The following is a 21,051-nucleotide window of genomic DNA, read 5'->3' on the forward strand; positions in this document are numbered from 1 at the left end:
AGAGAGGTGGGGAGAGGAGGGAGAGAGGTGGGGAGAGGAGAGAGAGAGAGGTGGGGAGAGGAAGGGAGGTGGGGAGAGGAGGGAGAGAGGTGGGGAGAGGAGGGAGAGGGGAGAGAGAGAGGTGGGGAGAGGAGAGAGAGAGGTGGGAAGAGGAGGTAGAGAGGTGGGGAGAGGAGAGAGGGTGTGGAGAGGAGGTAGAGAGGTGGGGAGAGGAGAGAGAGAGGTGGGGGAGGAGGTAGAGAGGTGGGGATAGGAGGGAGAGAGGTGGAGAGTGGAGGGAGAGAGGTGGGGAGAGGAGGGAGAGGTGGGGAGAGGAGGGAGAGGTGGGGAGAGGAGGGAGAGGTGGGAGAGGAGAGAGGTGGGGAGGAGAGAGTGGGGAGAGGAGAGAGAGAGGTGTGGAGAGGAGGAGAGAGAGGTGGGGAGAGGAGGTAGAGAGGTGGGGAGAGGAGGTAGAGAGGTGGGGAGAGGAGAGAGGTGGGGGAGAGGAGAGAGGTGGGGAGAGGAGGAGAGAGGTGGGGGAGAGGAGGTAGAGAGGTGGGGGAGAGGAGGTAGAGAGGTGGGGAGAGGGAGGTAGAGAGGTGGGGAGAGGAGGAGAGAGGTGGGGAGAGGAGAGAGAGAGAGGTGGAAGGGAGGAGGTAGAGAGGTGGGGAGAGGAGAGAGGTGTGGAGAGAGGTGTGGAGAGGAGGTAGAGAGGTGGGGAGAGGAGAGAGAGAGGTGGGGAGAGGAGGTAGAGAGGTGGGGAGAGGAGGGAGAGAGGGGGGGAGAGGAGGGAGGTGGGGAGTGGAGGGAAGAGGTGGGGAGAGGAGGAGAGAGAGGTGGGGAGAGGAGAGGGGGGGAGATGAGGGAGAGAGGTGGGGAGAGGAGGGAGGTGGGGATGGAGGGAGAGAGGTGGGGAGAGGAGGGAGAGGAGGGGAGAGGTGGGGAGAGGAGGGGAGAGGAGGGAGAGAGGTGGGGAGAGGAGGGAGGTGGGGAGTGGAGGGAGAGAGTGGGGGAGGAGGGAGAGGTGGGGAGAGGAGGGAGAGAGGAGGGAGAGAGGTGGGGAGTGGAGGGGGAGAGAGGTGGGGGAGAGGAGGGAGGAGGGGGGAGAGGAGGGAGAGAGGTGGGGAGAGGAGGGAGAGAGGTGGGGAGAGGAGGAGAGGTGGGGAGAGGGAGGGAGAGAGGTGGGGGAGAGGTGGGGAGAGGAGGGAGAGGGACAGGGGTGAGCTGAGCTGCGGGACAGGGGTGAGCTGAGCTGCGGGACAGGGCTGAGCTGCGGGACAGGGCTGAGCTGAGGGACAGGCTGAGCTGAGGGACAGGGGTGAGCTGAGCTGAGGACAGGGGTGAGCTGAGCTGAGGGACAGGGGTGAGCTGAGCTGAGGGACAGGGCTGAGCTGAGGACAGGGCTGAGCTGCGCTGCGGGACAGGGGTGAGCTGAGCTGAGGGACAGGCTGAGCTGCGCTGCGGGACAGGGGTGAGCTGAGCTGAGGGACAGGGTGAGCTGAGCTGAGCTGAGGGACAGGGGTGAGCTGATCTGAGGGACAGGGGTGAGCTGAGCTGAGGGACAGGGTGAGCTGAGCTGAGGGACAGGGTGAGCTGAGCTGAGGGACAGGGGTGAGCTGAGCTGAGGGACAGGGGTGAGCTGAGCTGCGGGACAGGGGTGAGCTGAGCTGCGGGACAGGGTGAGCTGAGCTGCGGGACAGGGGTGAGCTGAGGCTGCGGGACAGGGGTGAGCTGAGCTGCGGGACAGGGGTGAGCTGAGCTGCGGGACAGGGGTGAGCTGAGCTGCGGGACAGGGGTGAGCTGAGCTGCGGACAGGGGTGAGCTGAGCTGAGGACAGGGTGAGCTGAGCGGCGGACAGGGCTGAGATGCGGGACAGGCTGAGCTGAGGGACAGGGGTGAGCTGAGCTGAGGGACAGGGGTGAGCTGAGCTGAGGGACAGGGCTGAGCTGAGCTGAGGGACAGGGCTGAGCTGCGGGACAGGGCTGAGCTGAGCTGAGGGACAGGGCTGAGCTGAGGGGACAGGGGTGAGCTGAGCTGAGGGACAGGGTGAGCTGAGCTGAGGGACAGGGGTGAGCTGAGCGGAGGGACAGGGGTGAGCTGAGCTGAGGGACAGGGTTGAGCTGAGCTGAGGGACGGGTGAGCTGAGCTAGGGACAGGGGTGAGCTGAGCTGAGGGACAGGGGTGAAGCTGAGCTGAGGGACAGGGGGAGCTGAGCTGAGGGACAGGGGTGAGCTGAGCTGAGGGACAGGGGTGAGCTGAGCTGAGGGACAGGGGTGAGCTGAGCTGAGGGACAGGGGTAGCTGAGCTGCGGGACAGGGGTGAGCTGAGCTGAGGGACAGGGCTGAGCTGCGGGACAGGGCTGAGCTGAGGGACAGGGCTGAGCTGAGGGACAGGGGTGAGCTGAGCTGAGGGACAGGGGTGAGCTGAGCTGAGGGACAGGGTGAGCTGAGCTGAGGGACAGGGCTGAGCTGAGGGACAGGGCTGAGCTGAGGGACAGGGGTGAGCTGAGCTGAGGGACAGGGCTGAGCTGCGCTGCGGGACAGGGGTGAGCTGAGCTGAGGGACAGGGGTGAGCTGAGCTGAGCTGAGGGACAGGGGTGAGCCTGAGCTGAGCTGAGGGACAGGGGGTGAGCTGAGCTGAGGGACAGGGGTGAGCTGAGCTGAGGGACAGGGGTGAGCTGAGCTGCGGGACAGGGGTGAGCTGGCTGCGGGACAGGGGTGAGCTGAGCTGCGGGACAGGGGTGAGCTGAGCTGCGGGACAGGGGGTGAGCTGAGCTGTGCGGGACAGGGGGTGAGCTGAGGCTGCGGGACAGGGGTGAGCTGAGCTGCGGGACAGGGGTGAGCTGAGCTGCGGGACAGGGGTGAGCTGAGCTGAGGGACGGGCTGAGCTGAGGGACAGGGCTGAGCTGCGGGACAGGGCTGAGCTGCGGGACAGGGCTGAGCTGAGGGACAGGGCTGAGCTGAGGGACAGGGCTGAGCTGAGCTGAGGGACAGGGCTGAGCTGAGCTGCGGGACAGGGCTGAGCTGCGGGACAGGGGTGAGCTGAGCTGAGGGACAGGGGTGAGCTGAGCTGAGGGACAGGGGTGAGCTGAGCTGAGGGACAGGGGTGAGCTGAGCTGAGGACAGGGGTGAGCTGAGCTGAGGGACAGGGGTGAGCTGAGCTGAGGGACAGGGTGAGCTGAGCTGAGGGACAGGGGTGAGCTGAGCTGCGGGACAGGGGTGAGCTGAGCTGAGGGACAGGGGTGAGCTGAGCTGAGGGACAGGGGTGAGCTGAGGCTGAGGGACAGGGGTGAGCTGAGCTGAGGGACAGGGGGGCTGAGCTGAGCTGAGCTGAGGGACAGGGGTGAGCTGAGCTGAGGGACAGGGGTGAGCTGAGCTGAGGACAGGGGTGAGCTGAGCTGAGGGACAGGGGTGAGCTGAGCTGAGGGACAGGGGTGAGCTGAGCTGAGGGACAGGGGTGAGCTGAGCTGAGGGACAGGGGTGAGCTGAGCTGAGGGACAGGGGTGAGCTGAGCTGAGGGACAGGGGTGAGCTGAGCTGAGGGACAGGGGTGAGCTGAGCTGAGGGACAGGGGTGAGCTGAGCTGAGGGACAGGGGTGAGCTGAGCTGCGGGACAGGGGTGAGCTGAGCTGAGGGACAGGGCTGAGCTGCGGGACAGGGCTGAGCTGAGGGACAGGGCTGAGCTTGAGGGACAGGGGTGAGCTGAGCTGAGGGACAGGGGTGAGCTGAGCTGAGGGACAGGGCTGAGCTGAGCTGAGGGACAGGGCTGAGCTGAGCTGAGGGACAGGGCTGAGCTGAGGGACAGGGATGAGCTGAGCTGAGGGACAGGGCTGAGCTGCGCTGCGGGACAGGGGTGAGCTGAGCTGAGGGACAGGGGTGAGCTGAGCTGAGCTGAGGGACAGGGGTGAGCTGAGCTGAGCTGAGGGACAGGGGTGAGCTGAGCTGAGGGACAGGGGTGAGCTGAGCTGAGGGACAGGGGTGAGCTGAGCTGCGGGACAGGGGTGAGCTGAGCTGCGGGACAGGGGTGAGCTGAGCTGCGGGACAGGGGTGAGCTGAGCTGCGGGACAGGGGTGAGCTGAGCTGCGGGACAGGGGTGAGCTGAGCTGAGGGACAGGGGTGAGCTGAGCTGCGGGACAGGGCTGAGCTGCGGGACAGGGGTGAGCTGAGCTGAGGGACAGGGGTGAGCTGAGCTGAGGGACAGGGGTGAGCTGAGCTGAGGGACAGGGCTGAGCTGAGCTGAGGGACAGGGCTGAGCTGCGGGACAGGGCTGAGCTGAGCTGAGGGACAGGGCTGAGCTGAGCTGAGGGACAGGGGTGAGCTGAGCTGAGGGACAGGGGTGAGCTGAGCTGAGGGACAGGGGTGAGCTGAGCTGAGGGACAGGGGTGAGCTGAGCTGAGGGACAGGGGTGAGCTGAGCTGAGGGACAGGGTTGAGCTGAGCTGAGGGACAGGGGTGAGCTGAGCTGAGGGACAGGGCTGAGCTGAGCTGAGGGACAGGGGTGAGCTGAGCTGAGGGACAGGGGTGAGCTGAGCTGAGGGACAGGGGTGAGCTGAGCTGAGGGACAGGGGTGAGCTGAGCTGAGGGACAGGGCTGAGCTGCGGGACAGGGCTGAGCTGAGGGACAGGTGTGAGCTGAGCTGAGGGACAGGGGTGAGCTGAGCTGAGGGACAGGGCTGAGCTGAGCTGAGGGACAGGGCTGAGCTGAGGGACAGGGCTGAGCTGAGGGACAGGGTTGAGCTGAGGGACAGGGCTGAGCTGAGGGACAGGGCTGAGCTGCGCTGCGGGACAGGGGTGAGCTGAGCTGAGCTGAGGGACAGGGGTGAGCTGAGCTGAGCTGAGGGACAGGGGTGAGCTGAGCTGAGGGACAGGGTGAGCTGAGCTGAGGGACAGGGGTGAGCTGAGCTGCGGGACAGGGGTGAGCTGAGCTGCGGGACAGGGGTGAGCTGAGCTGCGGGACAGGGGTGAGCTGAGCTGCGGGACAGGGGTGAGCTGAGCTGCGGGACAGGGGTGAGCTGAGCTGCGGGACAGGGGTGAGCTGAGCTGCGGGACAGGGGTGAGCTGAGCTGCGGGACAGGGGTGAGCTGAGCTGCGGGACAGGGGTGAGCTGAGCTGAGGGACAGGGCTGAGCTGCGGGACAGGGCTGAGCTGCGGGACAGGGCTGAGCTGCGGGACAGGGCTGAGCTGAGGGACAGGGCTGAGCTGAGGGACAGGGCTGAGCTGAGCTGAGGGACAGGGCTGAGCTGAGCTGAGGGACAGGGCTGAGCTGCGGGACAGGGCTGAGCTGAGGGACAGGGGTGAGCTGAGCTGAGGGACAGGGGTGAGCTGAGCTGAGGGACAGGGGTGAGCTGAGCTGAGGGACAGGGGTGAGCTGAGCTGAGGGACAGGGGTGAGCTGAGCTGAGGGACAGGGGTGAGCTGAGCTGAGGGACAGGGGTGAGCTGAGCTGAGGGACAGGGGTGAGCTGAGCTGAGGGACAGGGGTGAGCTGAGCTGAGGGACAGGGGTGAGCTGAGCTGCGGGACAGGGGTGAGCTGAGCTGAGGGACAGGGGTGAGCTGAGCTGAGGGACAGGGGTGAGCTGAGCTGAGGGACAGGGCTGAGCTGAGCTGAGGGACAGGGCTGAGCTGAGCTGAGCTGAGGGACAGGGGTGAGCTGAGCTGAGGGACAGGGGTGAGCTGAGCTGAGGGACAGGGGTGAGCTGAGGGACAGGGGTGAGCTGAGGGACAGGGGTGAGCTGAGCTGAGGGACAGGGGTGAGCTGAGCTGAGGGACAGGGGTGAGCTGAGCTGAGGGACAGGGGTGAGCTGAGCTGAGGGACAGGGCTGAGCTGAGCTGAGGGACAGGGGTGAGCTGAGCTGAGGGACAGGGGTGAGCTGAGCTGAGGGACAGGGCTGAGCTGCGGGACAGGGCTGAGCTGAGGGACAGGGCTGAGCTGAGCTGAGCGACAGGGCTGAGCTGAGCTGAGCGACAGGGGTGAGCTGAGCTGAGGGACAGGGGTGAGCTGAGCTGAGGGACAGGGGTGAGCTGAGCTGAGGGACAGGGGTGAGCTGAGCTGAGGGACAGGGGTGAGCTGAGCTGCGGGACAGGGGTGAGCTGAGCTGCGGGACAGGATAAGTTGAGCTGCGGGACAGGATAAGATGAGCTGCGGGACAGGATAAGTTGAGCTGCGGGACAGGATAAGTTGAGCTGCGGGACAGGATAAGTTGAGCTGCGGGACAGGATAAGTTGAGCTGCGGGACAGGATAAGTTGAGCTGCGGGACAGGATAAGATGAGCTGCGGGACAGGATAAGTTGAGCTGCGGGACAGGATAAGTTGAGCTGCGGGACAGGATAAGTTGAGCTGCGGGACAGGATAAGTTGAGCTGAGCTGCGGGACAGTGCTGAGCTGAGGGACAGGGGTGAGGTGAGGGACAGGGGTGAGGTGAGGGACAGGGGTGAGCTGAGGGACAGGGGTGAGCTGAGGGACAGGGGTGAGCTGAGGGACAGGGGTGAGCTGAGGGACAGGGGTGAGCTGAGGGACAGGGGTGAGCTGAGCTGCGGGACAGGGCTGGGCTGAGCTGCGGGACAGGGCTGGGCTGAGCTGCGGGACAGGGCTGGGCTGAGCTGCGGGACAGGGCTGGGCTGAGCTGAGGGACAGGGCTGAGCTGAGCTGAGGGACAGGGCTGAGCTGAGCTGAGGGACAGGGCTGAGCTGAGCTGAGGGACAGGGGTGAGCTGAGCTGCGGGACAGGATAAGTTGAGCTGCAGGACAGGATAAGTTGAGCTGCGGGACAGGATAAGTTGAGCTGCGGGACAGGATAAGTTGAGCTGCGGGACAGGATAAGTTGAGCTGCGGGACAGGATAAGTTGAGCTGCGGGACAGGATAAGTTGAGCTGCGGGACAGGATAAGATGAGCTGCGGGACAGGATAAGTTGAGCTGCGGGACAGGATAAGTTGAGCTGCGGGACAGGATAAGTTGAGCTGCGGGACAGGATAAGTTGAGCTGAGCTGCGGGACAGTGCTGAGCTGAGGGACAGGGGTGAGGTGAGCTGAGGGACAGGGGTGAGGTGAGGGACAGGGGTGAGCTGAGGGACAGGGGTGAGCTGAGGGACAGGGGTGAGCTGAGGGACAGGGGTGAGCTGAGGGACAGGGGTGAGCTGAGGGACAGGGGTGAGCTGAGCTGCGGGACAGGGCTGGGCTGAGCTGCGGGACAGGGCTGGGCTGAGCTGCGGGACAGGGCTGGGCTGAGCTGAGGGACAGGGCTGAGCTGAGCTGAGGGACAGGGCTGAGCTGAGCTGAGGGACAGGGCTGAGCTGAGCTGAGGGACAGGGGTGAGCTGAGCTGCGGGACAGGATAAGTTGAGCTGCGGGACAGGATAAGTTGAGCTGCGGGACAGGATAAGTTGAGCTGCGGGACAGGATAAGATGAGCTGCGGGACAGGATAAGTTGAGCTGCGGGACAGGATAAGTTGAGCTGCGGGACAGGATAAGTTGAGCTGCGGGACAGGATAAGTTGAGCTGCGGGACAGGATAAGTTGAGCTGAGCTGCAGGACAGTGCTGAGCTGCGGGACAGGGGTGAGCTGAGCTGCGGGACAGGGGTGAGCTGAGCTGCGGGACAGGGGTGAGCTGAACTGAGGGACAGGGGTGAGCTGAACTGAGGGACAGGGGTGAGCTGAACTGAGGGACAGGGGTGAGCTGAACTGAGGGACAGGGGTGAGCTGAACTGAGGGACAGGGGTGAGCTGCGGGACAGGGGATAGCTGAGCTGCGGGACAGGGGTGAGCTGAGCTGCGGGACAGGGGTGAGCTGAGCTGAGGGACAGGGGTGAGCTGAGCTGAGGGACAGGGGTGAGCTGAGCTGAGGGACAGGGGTGAGCTGAGCTGAGGGACAGGAGTGAGCTGAGCTGAGGGACAGGGGTGAGCTGAGCTGAGGGACAGGGGTGAGCTGAGGGACAGGGGTGAGCTGAGGGACAGGGGTGAGCTGAGCTGCGGGACAGGGCTGGGCTGAGCTGCGGGACAGGGCTGGGCTGAGCTGAGGGACAGGGCTGAGCTGAGCTGAGGGACAGGGCTGAGCTGAGCTGAGGGACAGGGCTGAGCTGAGCTGAGGGACAGGGGTGAGCTGAGCTGCGGGACAGGATAAGTTGAGCTGCGGAACAGGATAAGTTGAGCTGCGGGACAGGATAAGTTGAGCTGCGGGACAGGATAAGATGAGCTGCGGGACAGGATAAGTTGAGCTGCGGGACAGGATAAGTTGAGCTGCGGGACAGGATAAGTTGAGCTGCGGGACAGGATAAGTTGAGCTGAGCTGCGGGACAGTGCTGGGCTGCGGGACAGGGGTGAGCTGAACTGAGGGACAGGGGTGAGCTGAACTGAGGGACAGGGGTGAGCTGCGGGACAGGGGTGAGCTGCGGGACAGGGGTGAGCTGCGGGACAGGGGTGAGCTGAGCTGCGGGACAGGGGTGAGCTGAGCTGCGGGACAGGGGTGAGCTGAGCTGAGGGACAGGGGTGAGCTGAGCTGAGGGACAGGGGTGAGCTGAGCTGAGGGACAGGAGTGAGCTGAGCTGAGGGACAGGGGTGAGCTGAGCTGAGGGACAGGGGTGAGCTGAGCTGAGGGACAGGGGTGAGCTGAGCTGAGGGACAGGGGTGAGCTGAGCTGAGGGACAGGGGTGAGCTGAGCTGAGGGACAGGGGTGAGCTGAGCTGAGGGACAGGGCTGAGCTGAGCTGAGGGACAGGGGTGAGCTGAGCTGAGGGACAGGGGTTAGCTGAGCTGAGGGACAGGGGTGAGCTGAGCTGAGGGACAGGGGTGAGCTGAGCTGCGGGACAGGATAAGTTGAGCTGCGGGACAGGATAAGTAGAGCTGCGGGACAGGATAAGTAGAGCTGCGGGACAGGATAAGTTGAGCTGAGCTGCGGGACAGGGCTGAGCTGCGGGACAGGGCTGAGCTGCGGGACAGGGCTGAGCTGCGGGACAGGGCTGAGCTGCGGGACAGGGCTGAGCTGAGGGACAGGGCTGAGCTGAGGGACAGGGGTGAGCTGAGCTGAGGGACAGGGGTGAGCTGAGCTGCGGGACAGGGGTGAGCTGAGCTGCGGGACAGGGGTGAGCTGAGCTGCGGGACAGGGGTGAGCTGAGCTGCGGGACAGGGGTGAGCTGAGCTGCGGGACAGGGGTGAGCTGAGCTGCGGGACAGGGGTGAGCTGAGCTGCGGGACAGGGCTGAGCTGAGCTGCGGGACAGGGCTGAGCTGAGCTGCGGGACAGGGCTGAGCTGAGCTGCGGGACAGGGGTGAGCTGAGCTGCGGGACAGGGGTGAGCTGAGCTGAGGGACAGGGGTGAGCTGAGCTGAGGGACAGGGCTGAGCTGCGGGACAGGGCTGAGCTGCGGGACAGGGCTGAGCTGAGGGACAGGGCTGAGCTGAGCTGAGGGACAGGGCTGAGCTGAGCTGAGGGACAGGGCTGAGCTGAGCTGAGGGACAGGGGTGAGCTGAGCTGAGGGACAGGGGTGAGCTGAGCTGAGGGACAGGGGTGAGCTGAGCTGAGGGACAGGGGTGAGCTGAGCTGAGGGACAGGGGTGAGCTGAGCTGAGGGACAGGGGTGAGCTGAGCTGAGGGACAGGGCTGAGCTGCGGGACAGGGCTGAGCTGCGGGACAGGGCTGAGCTGCGGGACAGGGCTGAGCTGCGGGACAGGGCTGAGCTGCGGGACAGGGCTGAGCTGAGCTGAGGGACAGGGGTGAGCTGAGCTGAGGGACAGGGCTGAGCTGAGCTGAGGGACAGGGCTGAGCTGAGGGACAGGGCTGAGCTGAGGGACAGGGCTGAGCTGAGGGACAGGGCTGAGCTGAGGGACAGGGCTGAGCTGAGGGACAGGGCTGAGCTGAGGGACAGGGCTGAGCTGCGGGACAGGGCTGAGCTGCGCTGCGGGACAGGGGTGAGCTGAGCTGAGCTGAGGGACAGGGGTGAGCTGAGCTGAGCTGAGGGACAGGGGTGAGCTGAGCTGAGCTGAGGGACAGGGGTGAGCTGAGCTGAGGGACAGGGGTGAGCTGAGCTGAGGGACAGGGGTGAGCTGAGCTGAGGGACAGGGGTGAGCTGAGCTGAGGGACAGGGGTGAGCTGAGCTGAGGGACAGGGGTGAGCTGAGCTGCGGGACAGGGGTGAGCTGAGCTGCGGGACAGGGGTGAGCTGAGCTGCGGGACAGGGGTGAGCTGAGCTGCGGGACAGGGGTGAGCTGAGCTGCGGGACAGGGGTGAGCTGAGCTGCGGGACAGGGGTGAGCTGAGCTGCGGGACAGGGGTGAGCTGAGCTGCGGGACAGGGGTGAGCTGAGCTGAGGGACAGGGCTGAGCTGAGGGACAGGGGTGAGCTGAGCTGCGGGACAGGGCTGAGCTGCGGGACAGGGCTGAGCTGCGGGACAGGGCTGAGCTGCGGGACAGGGCTGAGCTGCGGGACAGGGCTGAGCTGAGGGACAGGGGTGAGCTGAGCTGAGGGACAGGGCTGAGCTGAGGGACAGGGCTGAGCTGAGCTGAGGGACAGGGCTGAGCTGAGGGACAGGGGTGAGCTGAGCTGAGGGACAGGGGTGAGCTGAGCTGAGGGACAGGGGTGAGCTGAGCTGATGGACAGGGGTGAGCTGAGCTGAGGGACAGGGGTGAGCTGAGCTGAGGGACAGGGGTGAGCTGAGCTGAGGGACAGGGGTGAGCTGAGCTGAGGGACAGGGGTGAGCTGAGCTGAGGGACAGGGGTGAGCTGAGCTGAGGGACAGGGCTGAGCTGCGCTGCGGGACAGGGCTGAGCTGAGCTGAGCTGAGGGACAGGGGTGAGCTGAGCTGAGGGACAGGGGTGAGCTGAGCTGAGGGACAGGGGTGAGCTGAGCTGAGGGACAGGGGTGAGCTGAGCTGAGGGACAGGGCTGAGCTGAGGGACAGGGGTGAGCTGAGCTGAGGGGTGAGCTGAGCTGAGGGACAGGGCTGAGCTGCGGGACAGGGGTGAGCTGAGGGACAGGGGTGAGCTGAGCTGAGGGACAGGGGTGAGCTGAGCTGAGGGACAGGGGTGAGCTGAGCTGAGGGACAGGGGTGAGCTGAGCTGAGGGACAGGGGTGAGCTGAGCTGAGGGACAGGGGTGAGCTGAGCTGAGGGACAGGGGTGAGCTGAGCTGAGGGTCAGGGGTGAGCTGAGCTGAGGGTCAGGGGTGAGCTGAGCTGCGGGACAGGGGTGAGCTGAGCTGCGGGACAGGGGTGAGCTGAGCTGCGGGACAGGGCTGAGCTGAGGGACAGGGGTGAGCTGAGCTGCGGGACAGGGCTGAGCTGAGGGACAGGGGTGAGCTGAGCTGAGGGACAGGGGTGAGCAGAACTGAGGGACAGTTACCACTTACTTTTAAAACCATGTCTAGCTTTATTTCCCAAACACAATTCTACCTAATCACAACTGCTTTCTTGTCTTTTAATCATTTAAGCATCTTTTAACACAGGCTTAACACCTAACAAACACTTTGTACTTTTTAGTCGCTGGGATATGAGGTAACAGGGCCTTGCATAACGCCTGGGAAGCAAACACTTAAATTTGCTCAACTTGACATTGACTCAACTTACCCCATGGCCATTGGCTGAAATTACCCCAAGGGAAACATTTGTACTATTTTAGCCCACACAGCTAAATGGATGCACTTTCATGCTAGGTTTATGACCTCATATTTAAGCTAGAGACCCCGACTGATGTAAAGCATCTTCAGAAAGTATTCACACTCCTTGACTTCTTCCACATTTTGTTTTGTTACAGCCTGAATTTTAAATTGATTAAATTGTGTGGTTTTTTTGTCACTGGCCAACACACAATAATAGCCCATTATGTCAAAGTGGAATTTGGTTTTTCGAAAATTTTACAAATTCATTAAAAACGTAAAGCTGAAATGTCAAGGCAAAATCCTAGAGGTAAACTTGGTTAAGTCTGCTTTGCACCAGACACTGGGCGATGAATTCACTTTTCAGCAGGACAATAACCTAAAACACAAGGCCAAATCTACACTGGAGTTGCTTACCAAGAAGACAGTGAATGTTCCTGAGTGGCCAAGTTACAGTTTTCACTTAAACCTACTTGAAAATCTATGGCAAGACCTGAAAATGGTTGTCCAGCAATGATACACAACCAACTAGACAGAGCTTGAATATTTATTTTTTGAATAATGGGCAAATGTTACACAATCCAGGTGTGGAAAGCTCTTAGAGATTTATCCAGAAAGAATCACAGCTATAATCGCTGCTTCTACAAAGTATTGACTCAGGTGTGTGAACACTTAAATGAGATATTTCTGTATTTCAGTTTTAATAAATGAGCAAAAACAGGTTTTCACTACGTCATTATGTGTAGATGGATGAGAAAAAAATATATTTAATCAATTTTAAATTCAGGCTGTAACACAACAAAATGTGGCATAAATCAAGGGGTATGAATATGTTCCGGGATTCATCCAATGGCATTGAGGAATACACCACCTCAGTCATCGGCTTCATCAATAAGTGCATCGATGACATCGTCCCCACAGTGACTGTACGTACATATCCCAACCAGAAGCCATGGATTACAGGCAACATCCGCATCGAGCTAAAGTCTAGAGCTGCCGCTTTCAAGGAGCGGGAGACTAATCCTTATTAGTCGCTTATAATAAAGATGCTTATAATAAAACCTGCTATGCCTTCAGACAAACCATCAAACAAGCAAAGCGTCAATACAGGATGAAGATTGAATCCTACTACACCGGCTCTGACGCTCGTCGGATGTGGCAGGGCTTAAAAATGATTACGGACCACAAAGGGAACCCCAGATGCGAGCTGCCCAGTGACGTGAGCCTACCAGACAAGCTAAATGCCTTTTATGCTCGCTTCGAGGCAAGCAACACTGAAGCATGCACGAGATCACCAGCTGTTCTGGATGACTGTGTGATAACGCTCTCGGTAGCCGATGTGAACATAACCTTTAAACAGGTCAACATTCACAAAGCCGCTGGGCCAGACGGACTACCATGACGAGTTCTCAAAGCATGCGCGGACCAACTGTCAAGTGTCTTCACTGACATTTTCAAACTCTCCCTGACCGAGTCTGTAATACCTACATGTTTCAAGCGGACCACTATAGTCCCTGTGCCCAAGGAAGCAAAGGTAACCTGCCTAAATGATTACCGCCCTGTGGAACTCCCGTCGGTAGCCATGAAGTGCTTTGAAAGGCTGGTCAAGGCTCACATTAACAGCATCCTCCCGGACACCCTTGACCCACTCCAATTCGCATACCGCCCCAACAGATCCACAGATGATGCAATCTCAATCGCACTCCACACCGCCCTTTCTCACCTGGACAAAAGGAACACCTATGTGAGAATGCTGTTCATCGACTACAGCTCAGCGTTCAACACCATAGTGCCCACGAAGCTCATCACTAAGCTAAGGACTCTGGGACTAAACACCTCCCTCTGCAACTGAATCCTGGACTTTCTGACGGGCCGCCCCCAGGTAGTAAGAGTAGGCAACAACACTTAGTCCCCTCCTGTATTCCCTGTTCACCCACGACTGCGTGGCCAAACACAATTCCAACACCATCATTAAGTTTGCTGACGACACAACAGTGGTAGGCCTGATCACTGACAACGATGACACGGCCTATAGGGAGGAGGTCAGAGAACTGGCAGTGTGGTGCCAGGACAACAACCTCTTCCTCAATGTGAGCAAGACAAAGGAGCTGATCATGGACTACAGGAAAAGGTGGGCCGAACAGGCCCCCATTAACATCGAAAGGGCTGTAGTGGAGCGGGTCGAGAGTTTCAAGTTCCTTGGTGTCCACATCACCAATGAACTATCATGGTCCAAACATACCAAGACAGTCGTGAAGAAGGCACAACAAAACATTTCCCCCCTCAGGAGACTGAATAGATTTGGCATGGGCCCACAGATTCGCAAAAGGTTCTACAGCTGCACCATCGAAAGCATTCTGACCGGTTGCATCACCACCTGGTAGGGCAACTGCTCGGCATCTGACCGTAAGGCGCTACAGAGGGTGGTGCGAACGGCCCAGTACATCACTGGGGCCAAGCTTCCTGCCATCCAAACAAGTTTTTCAACCACTCGACAAATTTCTTGCCAACAAACTATAGTTTTGGCAAGTCTGTTAGGACATCTACTTTGTGAATGACAAGTCATTTTTCCAACAATTGTTTACAGACAGATTATTTCACTGTATCACAATTCCAGTGGGTCAGAAGTTTACATACACTAAGTTGACTGTGCCTTTAAACAGCTTGAAAATTCTAGAAAATTATGTCATAGCTTTAGAAGCTTCTGATAAATGATGTCAATTCGAGGTGTACCTGTGGATGTATTTCAAGGCCTACCTTCAAACTCAGTGCCTCTGCTTGACATCAAGTCTTGTTCATCCTTGGGAGCCATTTCCAAACGCCTGAAGGTACCACGTTCATCTGTACAAACAATAGTTTGCAAGTATATACACCATGGGACCACGCAGCCGTCATACCGCTCAGGAAGGAGTTCTTGGTGCGAAAATTGCAAATGAATCCCAGAACAACAGCAAAGGACCGTGTGAAGATGGTGGAGGAAACAGGTACAAAAGTATCTATATCCACAGTAAAACGAGTCCTATATCGACATAACCTGAAAGGCCGCTCAGCAAGGAAGAAGCCACTGCTCCAAAACTGCCATAAAAAAGCCAGACTACGGTTTGCAACTGCACATGGGGACAAAGGTCATACTTTTTGGAGAAATGTTCTCTGGTCTGATGAAACAAAAATAGAACTGTTTGGCCATAATGACCATCGTTATTTTTGGAGGAAAAAGGGGGAGGCTTGCAAGCCGAAGAACACCATCCCAACTGTGAAGCATGGGGGTGGCAGCATCATGTTGTGGGGGTGCTTTGCTGCAGGAGGGACTGGTGCACTTCACAAAATAGATGGCATCATGAGGCAGGGCAATTATGTGGATATATTGAAGCAACATCTCAAGACATCAGTCAGGAAGTTAAAGCTTGGTCGCAAATGGGTCTTCCAAATGGACAATGACCCCAAGCATACTTCCAAAGTTGTGGTAAAATGGCTTAAGGACAACAAAGTCAAGGTATTGGAGTGGCCATCACAAAGCCCTGACCGCAATCCTATAGAACATTTGCGGGCAGAACTGAAAAAAAAAAAAAATCACCCAACTTATTGTGGGAAGCTTGTGGAAGGCTACCCGAAACGTTTGACACAAGTTAAACAATTTAAACGCAATGCTACCAAATACTAATTGAGTGTATGTAAACTTCTGACCCACTGGGAATGTGGGAAAGAAATAAAAGCTGAAATAAATCATTCTCTCTACTATTATTCTGACATTTCACATTCTTAAAATAAAGTGGTGATCCTAACTGACCTAAGACAGTGAATTTTTACTAGGATTAAAATGTCAGGAATTGTGAAAAACTGTTTAAATGTATTTGGCTAAGGTGTATGTAAACTTCCGACTTCAACTGTATATAATAGGCGGTGTCAGAGGAAAGCCCATAAAATTGTCAGACACTCCAGTCACCCAAGTTATAGACTGTTTTCTCTGCTACCACATGGCAAGTGGTACCGGAGCGCCATGTCGAGGACCAAAAGGCTCCTCAACAGCTTCTACCCCCAAGCCATTAGACTGCTGAACAATTCATAAAAATCGCCACCGGACAATTTACATTGACGCACATCACCCCCCCAGCACTGTCGGTTAAGGGCTTGTAAGTAAGCATTTCAATGTAAAGTCTACACTTGTTGTATTTGGCGCATGTGGCAAATAAAGTTTGATTTGATTAATACTTTCTGAAGGCACTGTATAGAACAATCTTAAAATCATCTACTTTGGTTTATTTACAAGCATCACAAAACCTCTAACAATAAAATAATTTGACTTGGTGAAAATATTTTTGGGGGACTTCACAGACCTCTTCCTAAATATTTGGTACAATTATACATTTGGTGTATGGTTTCCTAGCAACAAGGGTTGCTCAACTTACCCCACTCTCCCCTGCTGTTAGTATAACCGTGTGTTAGTGTGGGTTTTCAGTGAATTTATGTAAATCATGAAGCTCCTCTGCATGTCCTGCAGTGCAGGACATTTTTAAGCAACAAAAGAGTGATCAAATTAAGATCTTACATCTGTAGAGAGAAAACACTTTCCCTCTGCCTTCCCACTTTTTCCCACTGTTTTGGGTGTTCCAGCAAACATACTCATGACTTGCAGTTAGTCTAACAGCACTAACAGTCTTAGACTAAGAACCATTCACACCACCTTACTGTGCTGGCTTGGATGTTCTCTCTTCACATTGTCTTTTTCACATTGTTGATGCATAACTAGGCCAGCACAGTCTAGCTCAGCTCAGTAGTGTGAAAAAGGCATAGTAGCAAAGGGAGGACTTTGAACGTTGTGAGTGGGCTGGCTGGGTTCACCTTCTTCATGGCCTCCAGTTGGTGCTGCTTGTTCTCGTTGGCCGTCTGCAGCTCTCTCATCCTAAGCTCCAGCTCCTCCTGCTCCGCTTGCTGTTTCTGCCTCAAATCCCGCCGCTTCTGAAGGGACTCGCGGTGCGGCACCGTCCGTCCCAACTGCAGCAGACTGAGACACATCTGGATGGCTGAGATGGAGAGGAGACATACCAGACAGGGGTCAGTTCCAAGGCTGGGAAATATTCAGTATAGGCAAACGTTGTGGCACGTTGCAGATAGAAATGTGATGAGTAAAGCTGATACGATTCCTTATTCTACATTTCAGAGAGGCATGTCTATTCTACATAACATATTTATATCTGAACATTCCACAATGTTGTGCTCTGCTGAACACCCCCCTGTACATATATCAACCAAGTCTAAATGTCCAGTCCATGCTTTCCATAATACTAAAAGGAGATAAATGACATGATGAGAGAATTGTCCTACCCTGAATCCATTCCTGTTTCCTCTTCTTATCCGACGCGTTGATCTCATAGCGTTTGTCAGAACATTTGACATAGAACAGGCACTTCTTTCCTTCCTTATCCGGTAACGACTGCAAAGACAAATTCTGAAATAAATGTCACTCTTTCACCAACGTACACTGAGTGTACAAAACATTAGGAACACCAGCTCTTTCCATGACATAGACTATCCAGGTGAACACTATGATCCCTTATTGATATCACATTTTAAATCCACTTAAATCAGTGTAGATAAAGGGGAGGAGATTTTTAAGCATTGAGACAATTGCAACATGGATTGTGTATGTGTGCCATTCAGAGGGTGAATGGGCAAGACAAAATATTTAAGTGCCTTTGAACGAGGTATGGTAGTAGGTGCCAGGCAGGCACACCGGTTTGTGTCAAGAACTGCAATGCTGCAGGGTTTTTCACGCTCAACAGTTTCCCATGTCAAGAATGGTCCACCGCCTAAAGGACATCCAGCCAACTTGAGACAACTGTGGGAAGCATTGGAGTCAACATGGGCCAGCATCCCTGTGGAACGCTTTCGACACCTTGCAGAGTCCATGCCCTAACAAATTGAGGCTGTTCTGAAGGCAAAAGGGGGTGCAACTCAATATTAGGAAGGTGTTTCTAATGTTTTGTACACTCAGTGTATATTACTAGTTAGGTTAAGGTGTAAAATTAATGTATGAGCCTTGTTTGTTGTTGTTTAGTGTTCCTTGCCTCGACACAGCAGTTTCCATCCAGCACGATGTCGCCCTTCTTCTCAGCCAGGTCCTCGCTCACGTAGTAGGACATGGAGTTGGGCCTCAGGAGGAACCAGCGCTCTGTCCAGTTTTTCCTCTTGTGGCCCTTTTTCATCATGTAGCCCTGCATCAAGAGAATACAGTATGTTTCTGTATTTTTTTAAAATGTGTATCTGTCGGTTTGTGTTAATATCTGTGTTGAGATAATGGGATGGCTCCTGCCAGTTTAACTGTTTAGTTGACCACTGCACAGCCAACACCATGAGTTTGTGGTGTTGCATATGAGATTCTAATTGTCAATATTCATGTTGTCCCTATAACATGGCTCCCTACTGCACTCGACTGACCATCGCTTTGGTGTCCTGTGTTTAAAAGCTCACTCCATGCTACAGTATTGCTAGTACATAACACGGGTCAACGCTATCCATCAATCACGGTCACATGGAGGACGATAATGTGGTTGATGTCAACATCGTGCCAAGATATGGAGATATAAATGGGTCTGATGCCAACCTGTTTGAATACGTCAAGGATGAGCTCGTGGAAGACCTCGGTGATGCCCATGGAGAGGGTCTGGGGGTCCACGGCCTTGCTGAAGGTGCCCGTGCCCACCAAGGTGATGAGCTCCCAGGCACTCAGACTCTGCTGCTTGATGCTCAGCTCTAGCTTGTAGTCCTCAAAGCGCTCCTCCACCCAACTGCCACCCATGGCCTCTGTCAACTTGCGCAGGAAGTACTCGATCTGAGGGAGGTGGGGAAGAGACACAGGTGAGTACACAGACAGGTCAGCATACCCACACACCAACAAAGAAAATACCCATACTTCCTTTGAAGTGATACAATCTGTATGTTACAGTAGGGAAAGGGGGATACCTAGTCAGTTGTCCAACTGAATGTATTCAACTGAAATGTGTCTTCTGTATTTAACCCAACCCCTCAATCAGAGAGGTGCAGGGGGCTGCCTTAATTGACATCCACGTCTCCGGCGCCAGGGGAACAGTTCAGGAGTAGAACAACAGATTTTTCCCTTGTCAGCTCGGGGATTCGATCCAGCAACCTTCCAGTTACTGGCCCAAGTCTCTAACCACTAGGCTACCTGCCAACCTCTACACTCTAACCACTAGGCTACCTGCCAACCTCTACACTCTAACCACTAGGCTACCTGCCAACCTCTACACTCTAACCACTAGGCTACCTGCCAACCTCTACACTCTAACCACTAGGCTACCTGCCAACCTCTACACTCTAACCACTAGGCTACCTGCCAACCTCTACACTCTAACCACTAGGCTACCTGCCAACCTCTACACTCTAACCACTAGGCTACCTGCCAACCTCTACACTCTAACCACTAGGCTACCTGCCAACCTCTACACTCTAACCACTAGGCTACCTGCCACATGTGTTTATATGGAATAATAAAAAGGAGTAATAATCCTCACAGCAGTAATTATATGAAACTACACACAGTTTCCATTAATGACCTTATAATAAATCTTGCCGTGTTGTAATTTAACAGCAAGCTGCTAACTTCCTGTTCTGTGAGAGCTGTTGGGCAATGGTGATGGTCTTTCTCCAAAGGAGTACATAACATATAACAGTGGATCTGAACAATACTTCTTTACCTATAACCTACTCCAGCAACCTTCCAGTTACTGGCCCAAGAGGAAAACAATGTTATATCATGAGTTTCAGACTGATTATCTGTACAACTGATTACTGATCTGTTAATAATTAAACTTCGCACAGTCAGGTTTGTGTTGGGGCTAAATGTGCCAGCATTAGAGCCCAGGTCATGTTCATTAGGACACTCGACAGAAACGTTTTAAAACCTTTTACAACAGAAAATGGAAATTAGCGTTTCTTATTGGACGGTCCCTGCCTGTTTCAGTCTGTTTTCCTCTGTTTGGTGCCCAATGAACACAACCCCTGTCCAATCTCACCTCCTCAGTGACGATGGCCAGTGGGTATTTCTCTTCAGATAGGAAGTTGAAGATGCACCAGATCTTGAAAGCGTCTTCGTCAGAGATGAGGAGGTGGGTTCTGTTGAGGTTCTTACGGGCGCACAGGGTCCAGCACATTCTGTTAAAGTCCTGCCGGTCAAAGTTGTCCTGGACCTGCAATTAGGAACAGTCTCAGGTCAGGTCACTTGGCTGAAGACCGGCATTTTTCATATGACATAAATACAACAAAGGCACAATAAGCTGACTCTGTACTAAGGACATCGTCACTCTTCTCTATACTACAGTTCAGGTTAAAAATGGCATGGAAGACCATACATTCAGTGTAGGTTTGATTAACACATGAATCAAACCAAATTCATAGGACAGAATGAAAGGAGAAACTTTGTTTTTCGTAAACAGCTGACCTGGCCACTATTATTAGCATTTTCACGCTAAAGTATCCAAAAACTCAATGATGTTATTTGGATATGAAGAGCGAAAAAGCTAATATAGTACCATTGACTTGTATTGGATTTGTGCCACAAATACTAAAATGTTAGCATCTGAAACACTGGCCAGGTAAACAAAAACAAAGCATGGGTAGCTGTCGTATCTTGTCCATAGACCGCTTACAGGGTACGGAAACCAATATGTAATTTTGTAATTTGGGTGAACGACCCCTTTAACATTTAGAGGGGGGGATTCAATTGTTTGTAGGAACGGCACCATCAATTAGCAGGAACAGCATCACCTAGTGGTCAGAACCAGGTAATATCAGGATGCAGGACGGAACATAAACCCAACAACTTTATTTACTATTTTCTCTGAACAGGGAAAAAAACAACACTAAATTCACTGAGAATTTATTACATAGGGATGATGGAAACAATAGTCCAAGCTGCAGCTCCATACCACTTGTTAAACAGAGAACTCCTACTGTATACTTGTTGTTGGGGTGGATTTGGCATGGGGAATCCATGGGTGTTGGATTTGGCATGGGGTGTGGTTTGACTATTTCTTTGGCATGTCTTACTCATTGTTAGAATATTTGTTTTGTACAAATCGGATGTTATGTACCTATAATTTTAAATGGCCAATTTGGGTGCAATAAATTTGCTTAATTTCTCAGAGATTAAATTATATTTCAACAAAATGTTGAAGGAATGCTAATTTGATCTGTTACAGAAATTATTACAGAACAATCTGAGATGGTGGGTTTCATGGCTTGCTGAATGGACGTTGAATGACACTTAGCTGTTTATACAGATGCCTGACTCAACTCAGCTAAATCACAACAGAGAGATAGGCCCGATAATGATTATCAGCAATCTACAAATAGCAAGTGATGCATCAACAGAGAAACAGACTTTTGAAATGCAAGCGGAATATTTATTAAGGAGACGTCTTTAGGAGTGTTTAAAACATACATCTAACCCTAATCTGGATGAAAGACAAAAATGACCACAAACAAAAAGCTG

At 55.2% G+C, this 21,051-nt stretch overlaps 1 protein-coding gene across 1 annotated transcript in view; it reads right to left on the bottom strand.

The window, feature by feature from the left end:
- The window catches only part of LOC120051685 (switch-associated protein 70-like), a 33,250-nt gene that overhangs the window by 2,940 nt on the left and 9,259 nt on the right, over window positions 1-21,051 (bottom strand). The window contains exons 3-7 of the mRNA XM_038998576.1: window positions 19,574-19,747; window positions 18,145-18,372; window positions 17,609-17,755; window positions 16,866-16,974; window positions 16,383-16,564 (exon numbers count right to left, since the gene is read on the bottom strand). Coding sequence (XP_038854504.1) covers window positions 16,383-16,564; window positions 16,866-16,974; window positions 17,609-17,755; window positions 18,145-18,372; window positions 19,574-19,747 — 840 coding nt within the window. The remainder of the gene's footprint in view (window positions 1-16,382; window positions 16,565-16,865; window positions 16,975-17,608; window positions 17,756-18,144; window positions 18,373-19,573; window positions 19,748-21,051) is intronic.

Source organism: Salvelinus namaycush, chromosome 8 (genome assembly GCF_016432855.1).
Source record: "Salvelinus namaycush isolate Seneca chromosome 8, SaNama_1.0, whole genome shotgun sequence".
In the NCBI taxonomy this organism is placed as follows: domain Eukaryota; kingdom Metazoa; phylum Chordata; class Actinopteri; order Salmoniformes; family Salmonidae; genus Salvelinus; species Salvelinus namaycush.